Genomic DNA, 12,540 nt, shown 5'->3' on the forward strand with positions numbered 1-12,540 from the left:
ACAAAGTAATCAAACTTATACTGATCACTTGTGTCTTTTTCGTTGCTTGGCCTTGCAAGCTGGTGGTTTACCTTATAACTTAGAAAAAGTAGCAAAAGAAAAGTTTCATGTTTACTGTTCAAAATTTAATGTTGATCCGTTTCAATTTTCAGGTGTTTCATTGTTTGATTTAGATCGAATCGAAAAATTATTTCAAATCAATATTTCTGTATACAAGTTAGAAAACAAAGAACAAATTGTTGCTTCTTTGGTGCAACGAAGTGCCAGTCGCTTTTCTGAAACTATGTATTTAAACTTGTATGATAACCATTTTAGTTACATTTGCAATTTATCGCTGTAGCCTATTCCAAAACATTTGTGTGTCCAAAGTGTCAAAAAATTTGGGCCCAGGGGTTCACATATAACAGACATGTGAAAACATGCGACATGAATGTCAAAAACAAATTTGTAGGTGGGGTCTACAACATTCCTAAAACCATTTTTGAACGTTTAGAGGATGTCAATATTTTTGTTCCTAAAACTCAACGTTATTTTCCCTATAGGGCTACATACGATTTCGAGTGCCTTTTTTCAAAAGATCAATTACCAAACAATTCTGACACGATTCATTGGGAAGCGGAACATAAAGCTTGTTCTGTGAGTGTGTGCAGTAATGTGCGTGGGTTTGAAAATCCTGTGTGTTTTGTGGATGAAGGTGATGTGAACAATCTTGTGAGAAAAAAGTTAGATTATTTAGGTGAAATTTCAGCTGCTGCATATCAGATTCTTGTCGATAAATTTGGTTATGTGTTTCAAGAACTTGAAAATCGATGCTCAACAGATGAAAAAGACCCAAAAAACAAACTTTTCAAAGAGTTAACATCACGTTTTCACTCGTACTTGAAAGAAATGCCAGTTATTGGGTTCAATAGTGGTCGCTACGATTTGAATTTGGTGAAGAGAGAATTTTTTAGCCAGATCCAGAAAGACATTGAGTTTGTCGTGAAGCGAAACAACAATTATATGTGCATTAAAACAGAAAATTTTAAATTTCTTGACATAATGAATTATATTGCGCCTGGATTTTCTTACGACAAATTTATTAAAGCTTATGGAGTGGAGCAAACCAAGTTTTTTTTCCCCTATGAGTGGTTAACAGACTTGTCACAGTTAAATCAGACGTTTCTTCCAGAGCACGAATGTTTTTACAGTCACTTGAAAGGTTGTAATATATCGGATGAAGACTATTCACTATGTCAAAAAACTTGGAAAGAAAAAGGAATGAAAACTATGAAAGATTTTTTAGTGTATTATAATAATTTAGATGTTGTTCCGTTTTTAATTGCCATTGAAAAGTGCTTTCAATTTTATAAATCAAAATCTTTAGATCTCTTTAAAGATGGACTTTCTGTTCCTGGGTTAACTCTAAAGTATCTATTTTCTACTCTCGATCGTGGTGTCAATTTTTCATTAATAGATGAAAAGAACAAGGATCTCCATGAACTGTTCAAGAGTAATATTGTTGGTGGTCCTTCTATTATTTTTCATCGCTACCACGAGAAAGGTGTCACGCGACTTCGAGAGCATGAATTCGGTGACAATGCTAAATTATGCCAAAGTGTTCTTGGTCTGGATGCGAACGCGCTTTACTTGGGATCGATAGCTCAACCAGCTCCTACAGGTCGATTCATCCGCTATAAGGAGGCTGAGAATTTTAAACCCACTTGCTCTCATAAATATGGCTACCTAGCCATGGAATGGTTGGAATTTGTTTCTTTTCGAGAGGGTTGTCATATTCAGCATGATTTTAATGGGGGAGAAATCAAAGTCGGAAAACTCTTTGTGGATGGATTCTGTAAAGAATCTCAAACCGTGTACCAATTCCAAGGATGCTTTTGGCATGGACACTCGTGCCGGCTTAACATCGATCGTTCTACTGGGTTAATGAAAGATACAAATTCTTGTAATGGACTTTCGATGGAACAACTCAGGGAAAATACAGAAAAAAATTGTAAATATTTGCATGATCTAGGTTATCGAGTGGTTCAAATGTATGAATGTGAGTGGCTTGAGCAAAAAAAAGTGTATGGTGTGAAACAATTTTTGAAAACCCTGAATGTGCTTAAACCCTTGTACAACATGACTCAGGACACATTTCTTTCTTCAATTTTAGATGGGAAATTATTTGGTCTTGTTTTATGTGATATTGAGACTCCTGACAATCTAAAAAAACATTTTTCTGAATTTTGCCCCATTTTTAAAAACGTTGAAGTGTCCAGGGAAGATATAGGAGAATACATGCAGGAGTTTGCAGAAAAAAATAAAATTTTATCCAAGCCAAGACGCATGCTCATTTCAAGTTATTTTGGTTCGAAAATGTTGTTAATCACACCCTTGGTAAAATGGTATTTAGAACACGGCCTTGTTGTTAAAAAAATCTACGAAATCATTCAATATCAACCACACAAATGCTTTCAAAAATTTGCAGACCAGGTATCGGATGCAAGGCGCACAGGAGATTCTGATCCTGACAAAAAAATCTTGGCTGATACTTTTAAGTTATGGGGAAACTCGGCTTATGGTAAAACAATCACAAACAAACAAAAACATAAGAAAATTAAGTTTTGCGATAATGACACAGTGGCAAAAGAAATTAATAAATCCTTTTTTCACCATTTGAACCCCGTCCATGAAAATCTGTTTGAAGTAGAAAGTTTTAAAAAATCAATCAAGTTTGACCTGCCTCTCCAAATTGGATTTTTTGTGTACGGTTATGCCAAACTCAGAATGCTAGAGTTTTATTACGACTTCTTAGATCAATTTGTTGATCGGAGTGATTTTCAGTGTCTCGAAATGGACACTGACTCGTTGTATTTCGCTTTATCTGCTCCATCGTTGGAACAAGTCGTGAAGCCCGAAAAGCGTTTTGAGTTTTTTAGTTGTTATCATCTTTGGTTTCCATCTATTGCCTGTCCTGTACATCGCGCAGATTTCGTTTCGATGAAGTGTAATGGCAGTGAATTTGTTCCTCAGGAGTGTTGTATTGCCCAACAAAAATTTGATAAGCGTACTCCTGGTTTGTTTAAGGAAGAATGGGCCGGCACAGGTTTTGTGGGCTTGTGTTCGAAAACATATTATTGCTTTGGTGCTGTTGACAAGCAAATTTCTAAAGGTTTAAGTACTACAAAAAACAAATTTGACAAAAATTCCTATCTCAATGTATTGAGTACGCATGAAAGTGGCCAAGGGATTAATGTTTCCTTTCGTGTCAGAGACAACAAAATTTACACGTATCATCAAACTAAAAAAGGATTGGCTTATTTTTATCCGAAGCGTATCGTCTGTTCTGATGATGTCACTACTTTACCGTTATCAATATAATTTGTGTATGTGTCTATGTGCTTTACGACTTATTTTTGCTTTGTTTTTTATTGGAAATCTTGTTGTTTAATAAAACTTATGTGCTGACTGACAAAAGAAACAAGACAGCACAGTTTCAATCATATTTTATTGACAAATGGTTCAAAACAATCACAGAATCGAATCTAATTTAATACGTTTTTGTGGTCGAAAAGCGCTGGGTGTTTGATCCTTTAGGACTTTTAAATATTTGAGGATTTCTTGTAATTGGTGTTGATCTTCTGGAGTTGGCAAGGGACACGCTTCATGATAAACCTTCACATTCACTTTCCCATCGATAATATACGAGAGATAGGCAGCTGGCGCGTAAACTTTCCCATTGGTAAAATTCAAATCAATTTGTTGAGGTAGGAGCTCCTCTTTCACACGCTGGATATGCTGACTATGAGAACAATAATTTAAATCTTCTTCTTTGCTCCAGTATAAAATTGGTAAGATATTTTTCGTGGAGGGAAAAGCAAAAAACGGTTGTTTCACAATTAGCTTTTTCGCGACTTTGCAAAGTTGTTCAGGATGAAACGCTTTTCTTCCGACGCAAACAGATAATGAAGCTCGTCTTAAGTGAGGATTAAATTCAATTTCATGCTTCACATTGAAAGTACTGGCGATGTCAACAACTTTTTCTGAAGCACGTTTAAGTTTTGATTCGTTAGCTAAGCCTTGTTCAGCCTCATACAATGGTTTATATTCATACGGTTGTGGCGCATAGATTGGTGAGATTTGTTTCTCCATGTTTTCCAAACTATCACATAAAAAAAAAACATTCATTCCACCCTTTTTATACTTCATATATGTTATGAGCATTTTTTAATTATTTCATAATAAGGTGTCTTTTCATCAATATCCTATCCTGAGAATTATGAAGCGAACCCGGTTACACAATTATGTCGCTTCACTTAATTCGGACTTTGTACTTTGCGATTTACCCTTCTCACATAAAATCAAATGTGCTTCACCACTTAGGATTAATACATTTACAAGTCCATTCATATTCATAAATATATAAAATCATAAGCGTGCTTTAAGTTGCTGGAAATACCTCATCTTGGTTTTCTATGCTAAAACGTTACAAACTGAATTGTGTAACATATAAAAATTAAACAAATAAATAAATAAGCAGATGTAATATCCTTGAAAGAAATAAAAGAATTATTTCAACAAACTGTAAACTGAAAGTTTTTACTCTAAAATTATTTTAAGAAATTGAAAAAGTTAGTTCTGTTACTTGCAAAAATGAAAATAAATAATTTTAATAAATCACAAAGCTTTCTTTGTAAAAACCAACAACTAAAAATATTTTTTTTTAACAAACTATAAACTTTTAAGTTGTATGATTGACAAATCAAAACAAAAATTAACTGACTAGCTGCAAACTTTTAAGTTCCATAACTTACAAACTGAAAATAACAAAAATAGTTTCAACAAATTGTAATCTGAAAGTTTATCTCTGAAAACATACACCTGAAAAATTATTTTAAGCCACAAACTTAAATTTTCTTTTACAAACTTAAAAAATATTTTCAACAAATTGCAATTTTATTTTTACAAGCTTAAGAAAATACAACAAAATATCACAAGTTTCTTTTGCATAATTTGTAACGTTAAAATTTGTGTTCGAAGATTTGTTTGTGTGTTTTTATCATCAGGTGTCTTTGCATGTTGCAAAATTTGTGCTCGCATTCTGTTAGAGCTTTTGATTTTTTTTCTAGTTGTCAGATTGCAGAAGTATATGTTGCAACAATTTGTTCTATAGCTGTTCATTTGGGTGTTCTTATTGCATAAAAGGAATGTTGATTGTTTAGCTGGAATTAGCATCATCTAAAATAAAAATTTATTTGCACAAAAAAAACAATAACAAATTTAGAGTAACGTTGTTTTGAAAAAGCTATTATTCTTATAAGCTTTAAGTGACATCATACCAACAACTTTAATTTCCAGGTTAGTTATATTTTTCAAACGTTACTATATAAAGGTTTAGTTGAAACCACTGTTTTAGCGAAACGTAGACCTAAAGAAATAAAGGTTTAACGAAACCAACATAAAGCGAAACGAAGATTAACCGAAATGGAGATGCCAAAATGCATTATTTATTAAGCTTTTGAACCAGTCATAGATTATAATACATATAACTAACTAATAAGCGACTAAGCACCCCTTTGACTAATTACTTTACATTAAACTAAAAGCAAACCATTGAATAAAAGAATTAAAGTATAACGAAATTAACTAACCCATACAAGCCAAAAAATAGTGAAACTTCATTGATTTACCAAAATAACACATTCAGCGTGAACAAAACCCAGCATTTGGAAAGCTCTGGAATCGAACCAATAGACCTATCCATCAGAATCAACAGTGAAAACTCTATTCCTGCAAGCAAACAGCTTTACGAAAAAACATGGCTACAACCAAACCGATAAAAAGTTAACAAAACTTTTATGAAATCATCTTAATTAAATCCTACATATTAACCGATCTATAATTTTTAGGTCCATACAGACAGTTTGCTAACTTCAACGCGATCGGCCCGCACTACGTGTTGTACGGGAAGAAGAACAAACATGCGTTGATATATCATCAACATCAACCGGTCATGCCACTGCTGGCAGATGGCCTCCACATATGTTTCCACACCATTCTGTCTTTTGCTGTTCTCATCCAGGTGATACCAATCTTTTCTTCTATGGCATCTCGCCATCTTCTTTTTGGTCTCGCTCTAGTTCTTCTTGCATATCTTCGTGTCCATTCTGTGGTTGCCACTTTAGGTTTGTTGTTGTTTCTATAACATCTTTAATACAAGTTTTGTTTCTGATGACTTCATTTCTAATCTTGTCTTTTCTATTTATGTTTAATATTATTCTTTCCATGTTCCTTTGCGCCGCGGCCAGATTTCTTGTTTGTTGTTTTGTGAATGACTATGTTTCTGCTCCGTCTGTTAATGTTGGCAATATAACTGTGTTCATGATTTTGATATATTTTGCGTTGGTATTTCAAATCGTGATGTTCTATATGCCTAGAACCAACAGATCTACAATTTAAATCAACAACACTACATTAGTTATTTTGTGAGATTGATATTTTTATGTTGGTTGAGCAAGAAACATTACACAAATAACGTTAATAAACCTTTATGATCTTCAAGTATATGCTTTAGGTGTACTGTTTAGGTATTGAATTGTAATAATAATTATGGCAGTACTTCGAAGCGAAGATAAAAAATAGTTAAAATCACATCATTTACAAGCTCTTTATGTAATGTATATAGTGTAATTGTAATGAAAGAAATTAAAGCAAGGTAATTATGAAAGCCTACGAAATTAAAACGATTTCGCAATTAATACATTCAATGCGCAGCATCATGAAACAAAAGCGATGACACAAAGGTATCATGTGACGTTAAATAACCGCAAACATATTGTAGGTTGTTTCCCTGGTAAAGCGTTTAAAAAAAATGATGTAATGAAGGTTTGCAAAAAAAAAATGGTTACAATCAGGTTTAGCAATGTAATTCGGTGTAGGGTATGTAAGTGAATCTTATGTAGCCTATGCATTCTTTCAGGCTCGTGATAAGACATTTTTGTTTTATAATTTAGAAAATTAGTGCGGAGTTAACCGTCACCATTTATCGTCACTACATTTGATATAGCGTCACCACTTAGCGTTACCACTTTTTGATGCTTGGATGACGTATGTCTGTTGATTGTATCTTATGTTTTTGCTAGGAAAGATTCATTTTTCAATTCATTATTTCATAATTCCTTTTTCTGACTTACTACTTCTTTATGACATAAAATCAAATGTGCTTGTTGCGCATAATTCGGACTTAGCACTTTCGGACTTTGCACTTTGCGATTCACCTTTCTCACATAAAATCAAATGTGCGTCACCACTTTGGGTTAATACATTTACAAGACCATTCATATTCATAACTATATAAATGTGGTATAAAATCAAATGTGGTTGTGGCAGGTTAATACCGAGGGTTAATACATTTACTTGTTGGATCATACTTTCTATACTACTCATACGGGATGCAAGCAAGGGTGATAGAATCAAAGAACTTCTTCATAAAAAAACGTGAGCCACAAAGTTGTGAGCTGTATCTTAATGTCGTAGTTCAAGAATTTTTCTCTAGGTATTTTAACTTGCTGTGTGCTAACAGGGCATTAATATGTGAAAAACACTTTGAGGAGAGGGACATAAATTGATCAAACTCATCAGCAGAACTTGTTTGTGGAACTCTTCCTACTAAATTTTTGCCGGAGAAGTACAGAAGTATAAAGGTAGGCTACAGTCTGTGATTGCTGTTGATTTTATGCTTCTATATGTAGTTTTGATAAAAAATGCAATGATGCATTACATAGGCTTTACCTGTAAGTGTTCGACATTCTGTTCGATATTCTAAATTGTGTATATATAATATAGTAGGCTATATAGTGATTCCCCTAACCACAATTTTTTTTCCAAAACACGAAATATTTTTCATCACCCACTGTTTAATTCTGAATATATATATTTTTTGGTGGTAATCCACTTAGCCTATATAGCTACTTGTGTCTACCTTACAAAACAATTTATTTCAGGCGAAAACTCCATCAACTTTGCAAATACGGACGAAGATCGTGAATTGGGAGCAGGATTTTTGCGGAATTGGAAAAATCCTTAATGGATAAATGCGCAGTTGGGGAAATTCGTGGATACAACAAATCTTTCAATTGCACGTTTATTTTGGAATAAATTTGCTTCCATTTGACATGGTTAGCTCCTGCATACCTACCGTACTAATTGAAACCTGAAAAGCAGTTTTGATCTAATTTTTAGTGCAGAAATAGGGATAGCAATCTTTTTACCTGTGCCATTTCAGTTTTTGAGTTTACACAAACATTAGCCTGTTTATTTTGAAATTGGTGTTTCGGGTTATTTTACCAAAAATTCGTGGTTAGGGGAGTCACCATAGGCTATACTTTATTTCAGTTAGATGGATTCTACATTTTCTTTGTAATAAATCAGAAAAGAAAGCAGAACCTAGCATCAGGTATCAACATCATACATTTTTGTGGTAGGCTATGGTGAAAGATGAAAACTTTCACAAAGTCAAAACTTGCTTGATACATTCTATTTTGCTAGGAGCATATTTTGCACTGTGGACATGGTGCTGTAAAAAATGCTGTTGTTATTATCATTACAAAGACTTGGGTGGTTAGTTATGGTTTGATACAATTAACTTCCATAATGAAACCTAACTGCTTGGTTACTGATAAGCATATTTTTCCGCAGTGTGTCAATTAAGGAAAATCTGGAGACAAAGTATGTGGCATACAGTGGTTGGAGATGTTCAGATTTGTCTCAGTTGAACACAGATTTATGTTACTCCACATTATTTGCATATCTTAGTAAGTGGTTACTCACAAGCACTGGTTCCAAAAAAATTCCACCTGCTTGATTTAGCAATTATTTCTGTCAATGATGGGTAGCATGTGTGCATCTCAAATTGATACAGCTTTGGCTGCTAAGCCAGATATGTTCTTGAGCAACAGTCATGTTTACTCTGATAGGAACACAATGTGGTTTTGCAATATTTTATGAAAAATATTATTTTATCATGACTTATTATTTCATTGACTTTGTTGTGAAAAGCGCTATGAACTTCCTACTCCTATTTCAACATTAACTTGGCAAACAAGCATTACAAGCGGTAGCCACTTTAACAAGTCGAAATTCTGCCACTGAAATTGATTAGAATGAAGTATCGGCTCATCCTGATGAGGAGAAGCGAGTGCTTGCCAAATCAACCTTGGAAGGGTTAATCTTTACTACCCTGAACATGGTTGCATTGTGCAAGTACTTGCTTAATCGTGGATGCGAATATGTTTCCATGGGCATCCTTACTCAAGACGTGCAAGAGGCAACGTTTGGTAATCTGGTAAGCAATTTTGTCCGCCCCGTTAGCTCAGTGGTTACGCGCCCGGCTCAAGACTACGCCTCGCTAGTTCGACTCACCGGGTGTGCGTTTGAACAACGCATTTCAGCACTGCTCTCTATTCAGCGGCACCTAGTGAATGGAATAGCTCCCCGGCAACAAGACTTCAACAATCGGAAAACTTCACTTTGCCAATCTTGGTAACCGGCCCTGTGTCAATAGCCTCTACAAGTATGCGAAACGACCAGGAATAACCTATCAAGGCTTCGTCAGTCCGAGGATAAAGATTCAAAAACCAACCAAACCAATTTTCTATGGAAACATTTGGCACTTTCCAAATTGATACGACACATGAATTTTGTTTTATTCGCAGAGAGCATCAAACCGACGATGCAGTTGTACCGACTGCTGTCTTATATTCGTCACCAGCCATTATTCTGCAGTGCAGTCCAACGCTCTCATAATTCAATTGTTTAGCCCTTTCAAGTTTCAATTATTATTTAATTAGCTTTGCGCCTTGCAACCCGCGGATGAATATTGTTTCGCATATAAATTAAGAGACTAGGTATGAATCTTCCTTTTTCGATCAACACGTTTCTTATGGCAAGACGTGACGCTTTCTGAATTCGCTCTGATCGCTGCTGCAACAACTGACGCAATACAAGATGATTTCCCAAGTCTAGTGTTGCTTTCAAGTCAATCCAACCAGCAACGTCTACCCCTCAACCCAGAAGCTTACCTATTAAACTCAGAAGCCTTCCATATCAACTCAGAAGCGTTACAATGGTGACCCCGAGTACATCTTCAGAACTCACGACCTGCAACAAAGGCATCCACGCCACCTGGTAATGTACCACGTTTTTTTCAAATATTTTTTTAACTTTCTGAAATTATCTCTAACTGTAGTCTACATGCATAGTTTCTAACTTCTATTCCTAGATACCTTATCCTTGTGGTTGCCATACAGACCACTGCATGCTAAAAATTTTAACCTTACGTAATTATCTACGGTAGTCTTTATGCTTCGTTTATAACTTCCATCTTTTTCTACGGTACCTTAACCTTGTGGTTGCCATAGAAACCACCGCATGCAAAGTTTTTTTAATTTTCTGAAATTATCTCCTGTACTCTACATGCATACTTTCTAACTTCTATTTCTACGGTACCTTAACCTTGTGGTTGCTATAAAACCACTGCATAAATTTTTTTTTAACTAATTGCAAGTAGCTTATTGCCGCCCTTATTCCTCATTAATTTCCCCATTATGACTCGTTTCCCTACAGTTTCTCGTGGCGTCACTCCCCATACAACGGTATTCGTCATACTTACATTGCTTCAACGTTTGCTGACGTTGCATCAATGTAAGGGTGACGGATCCACCTTTGTGTCTTTATAATCAAGTTTATCGCCTTCATGACGTAGCCTAACCACTGCAATGTCAACTAACTACGTCATGATGTCTCATTGCGCGCTGGTCAACTGCCAGCACAAATATTTCTGTGTTTACATAAGCAACCGCCATACACCTACTGTATTGTTTCACATGCTGCAAACTCACTTTTCAGCCTACCGATTTTATCTCGGTATGTAGCCTACATCACAGCTTCGTACACCGCTTCAGTCTGCGCTTGCCGCTATTTTGTCACAGCAATTTTCCGTCCTGAGCAAGACGTGAAAACTGCATCCATTCATCCATTCTATCATCACTCGTTTAACTACAGTCACGTGACGTTGCAACAACTCTTTATGCTCGTGTTTGTCTTTTTTTTCATGAGTGCAGAGCCTACTCAGTACCTTACTGCGACTCTCATAGTTTCTTGTCTCGTTTCCTACCTATCATCAGCCGGCATTGCCTTGCCAATTTAATAACTTGTATGCCTGCATGTATCGCTATTTTTTTTCATTATGTGTTCCATCATCAGCCGGCGTCTGCCGCTCATGGCACCATAGTTAATAAATATACCTAGTTCGCCAGCTTCCGTTGTTTTAAAGTCGGCACGTACGCCCTCTGTCGGTGGTTAATACGTTTTGCTGACTCAGCAAAACTACTAGGTATAAACCTGTTGAAAAATGGCGAATTGAATGGTTGCAGTGTTTGTTAGGTGAGTTTGGGCTGCTGAATGGGGGGGAATAACGCTAGAAAGAAGAAACTGTGGTACAGAAGTGCTAAACGTTCCTTTTAGGCCTTCACTGTGTAATTTTAATTAAAATATAATACTCCATGTGCACGTTTTCCTCAGAACATACCGTAGCTCAGAATGCTTGCTGCACCAAGTTGAGCCATATTGACAGAAAGCATGCAAAAAGGCACTGGTAGCATGACTAGGCCAACAAGTAGTTAAAAGATGATGTGAGTTTTCAAATTACTAAGGAAGTGATTAGTTTATAGTTTGAAGTAGTGATCTTTAAAGTTCATAAGTTTAAAGGTGGTCCTTAAAGTTCAATGTACCAAGTATATACAGCAGCTTAGTAATTGAAGGGTTTAATTACTACAATATATTTGTGGAAGCTTTAAGCTAAAGTAAGCTTGAAATTAGTACCATAATTGGAAAATGCTATGGTGCTTAGCCAGCGTCATTTCCAAAAACATTGATTGATCAACTAATTCAGTTGACAGTGATTTTGAAAAGTGTAATTAAAGTTGTTTTATTTAGTGATACTACAAAACGGTGATAGGTTTCAATTTGTTGGACTCAAAATAGCCACTTCCAAAAATAATTTGTAAACAAAGAGCATTAGCAAGACAAATTTGAGTATGTATGTATGCAGGTTCAGTAATTTAAAGCAACGATGTCACAAAGGTTAAAAGTCCTGAGATTTAGCTTAAAACTAGTTAGGCTGACGGAAGATACAGCAGAATCAGATACCGTAACTTGTTCCATATTTGGGGAGCCTGGTTTGCGACATGTATAGCATCTTAATTGATTATGTACACGCTGGAAATTTGATTGAATGGACCAGTTAAGGCAGTTATGCTGACAAAGGTTATGTTTTGTTTATTTCCTTTGTGTTGTAATTTCCTATTTTAAGCTTACCATTTTTGTAGGTCAATTAGTCCACTTTGAGACTACCAGCAGGTCACTAATGCAGTATTATAACCGGTTAACCACTACCTTTGTTAGCAACTATCTTTTGTTGTTATTAGCATTACAGTTCATAATCAAATGCTGTACGCTTTTTAGGATTATGAATTATCTTAGTTATTATTTAGTTGGATAATG

At 35.3% G+C, this 12,540-nt stretch overlaps 1 protein-coding gene across 1 annotated transcript; it reads left to right on the forward strand.

Annotated features, from left to right (window-relative positions):
- Positions 1 to 426: 426 nt before the first annotated feature.
- LOC145788418 (uncharacterized) lies at positions 427 to 3,360 on the forward strand. The gene has a single exon (XM_082600185.1). It carries the CDS (start codon positions 427 to 429, stop codon positions 3,358 to 3,360), a length of 2,934 nt encoding a protein of 977 aa, XP_082456311.1.
- Positions 3,361 to 12,540: the final 9,180 nt, after the last annotated feature.

The sequence above is a fragment of the Aplidium turbinatum genome, chromosome 2, assembly GCF_918807975.1.
Source record: "Aplidium turbinatum chromosome 2, kaAplTurb1.1, whole genome shotgun sequence".
Taxonomy (NCBI): Eukaryota; Metazoa; Chordata; class Ascidiacea; order Aplousobranchia; family Polyclinidae; genus Aplidium; species Aplidium turbinatum.

Excerpts from the sequence above, each read along its gene's own strand:
- LOC145788418 (XM_082600185.1), top strand. The coding sequence starts at position 427 with ATGAATGTCAAAAACAAATTTGTAGGTGGGGTCTACAACATTCCTAAA.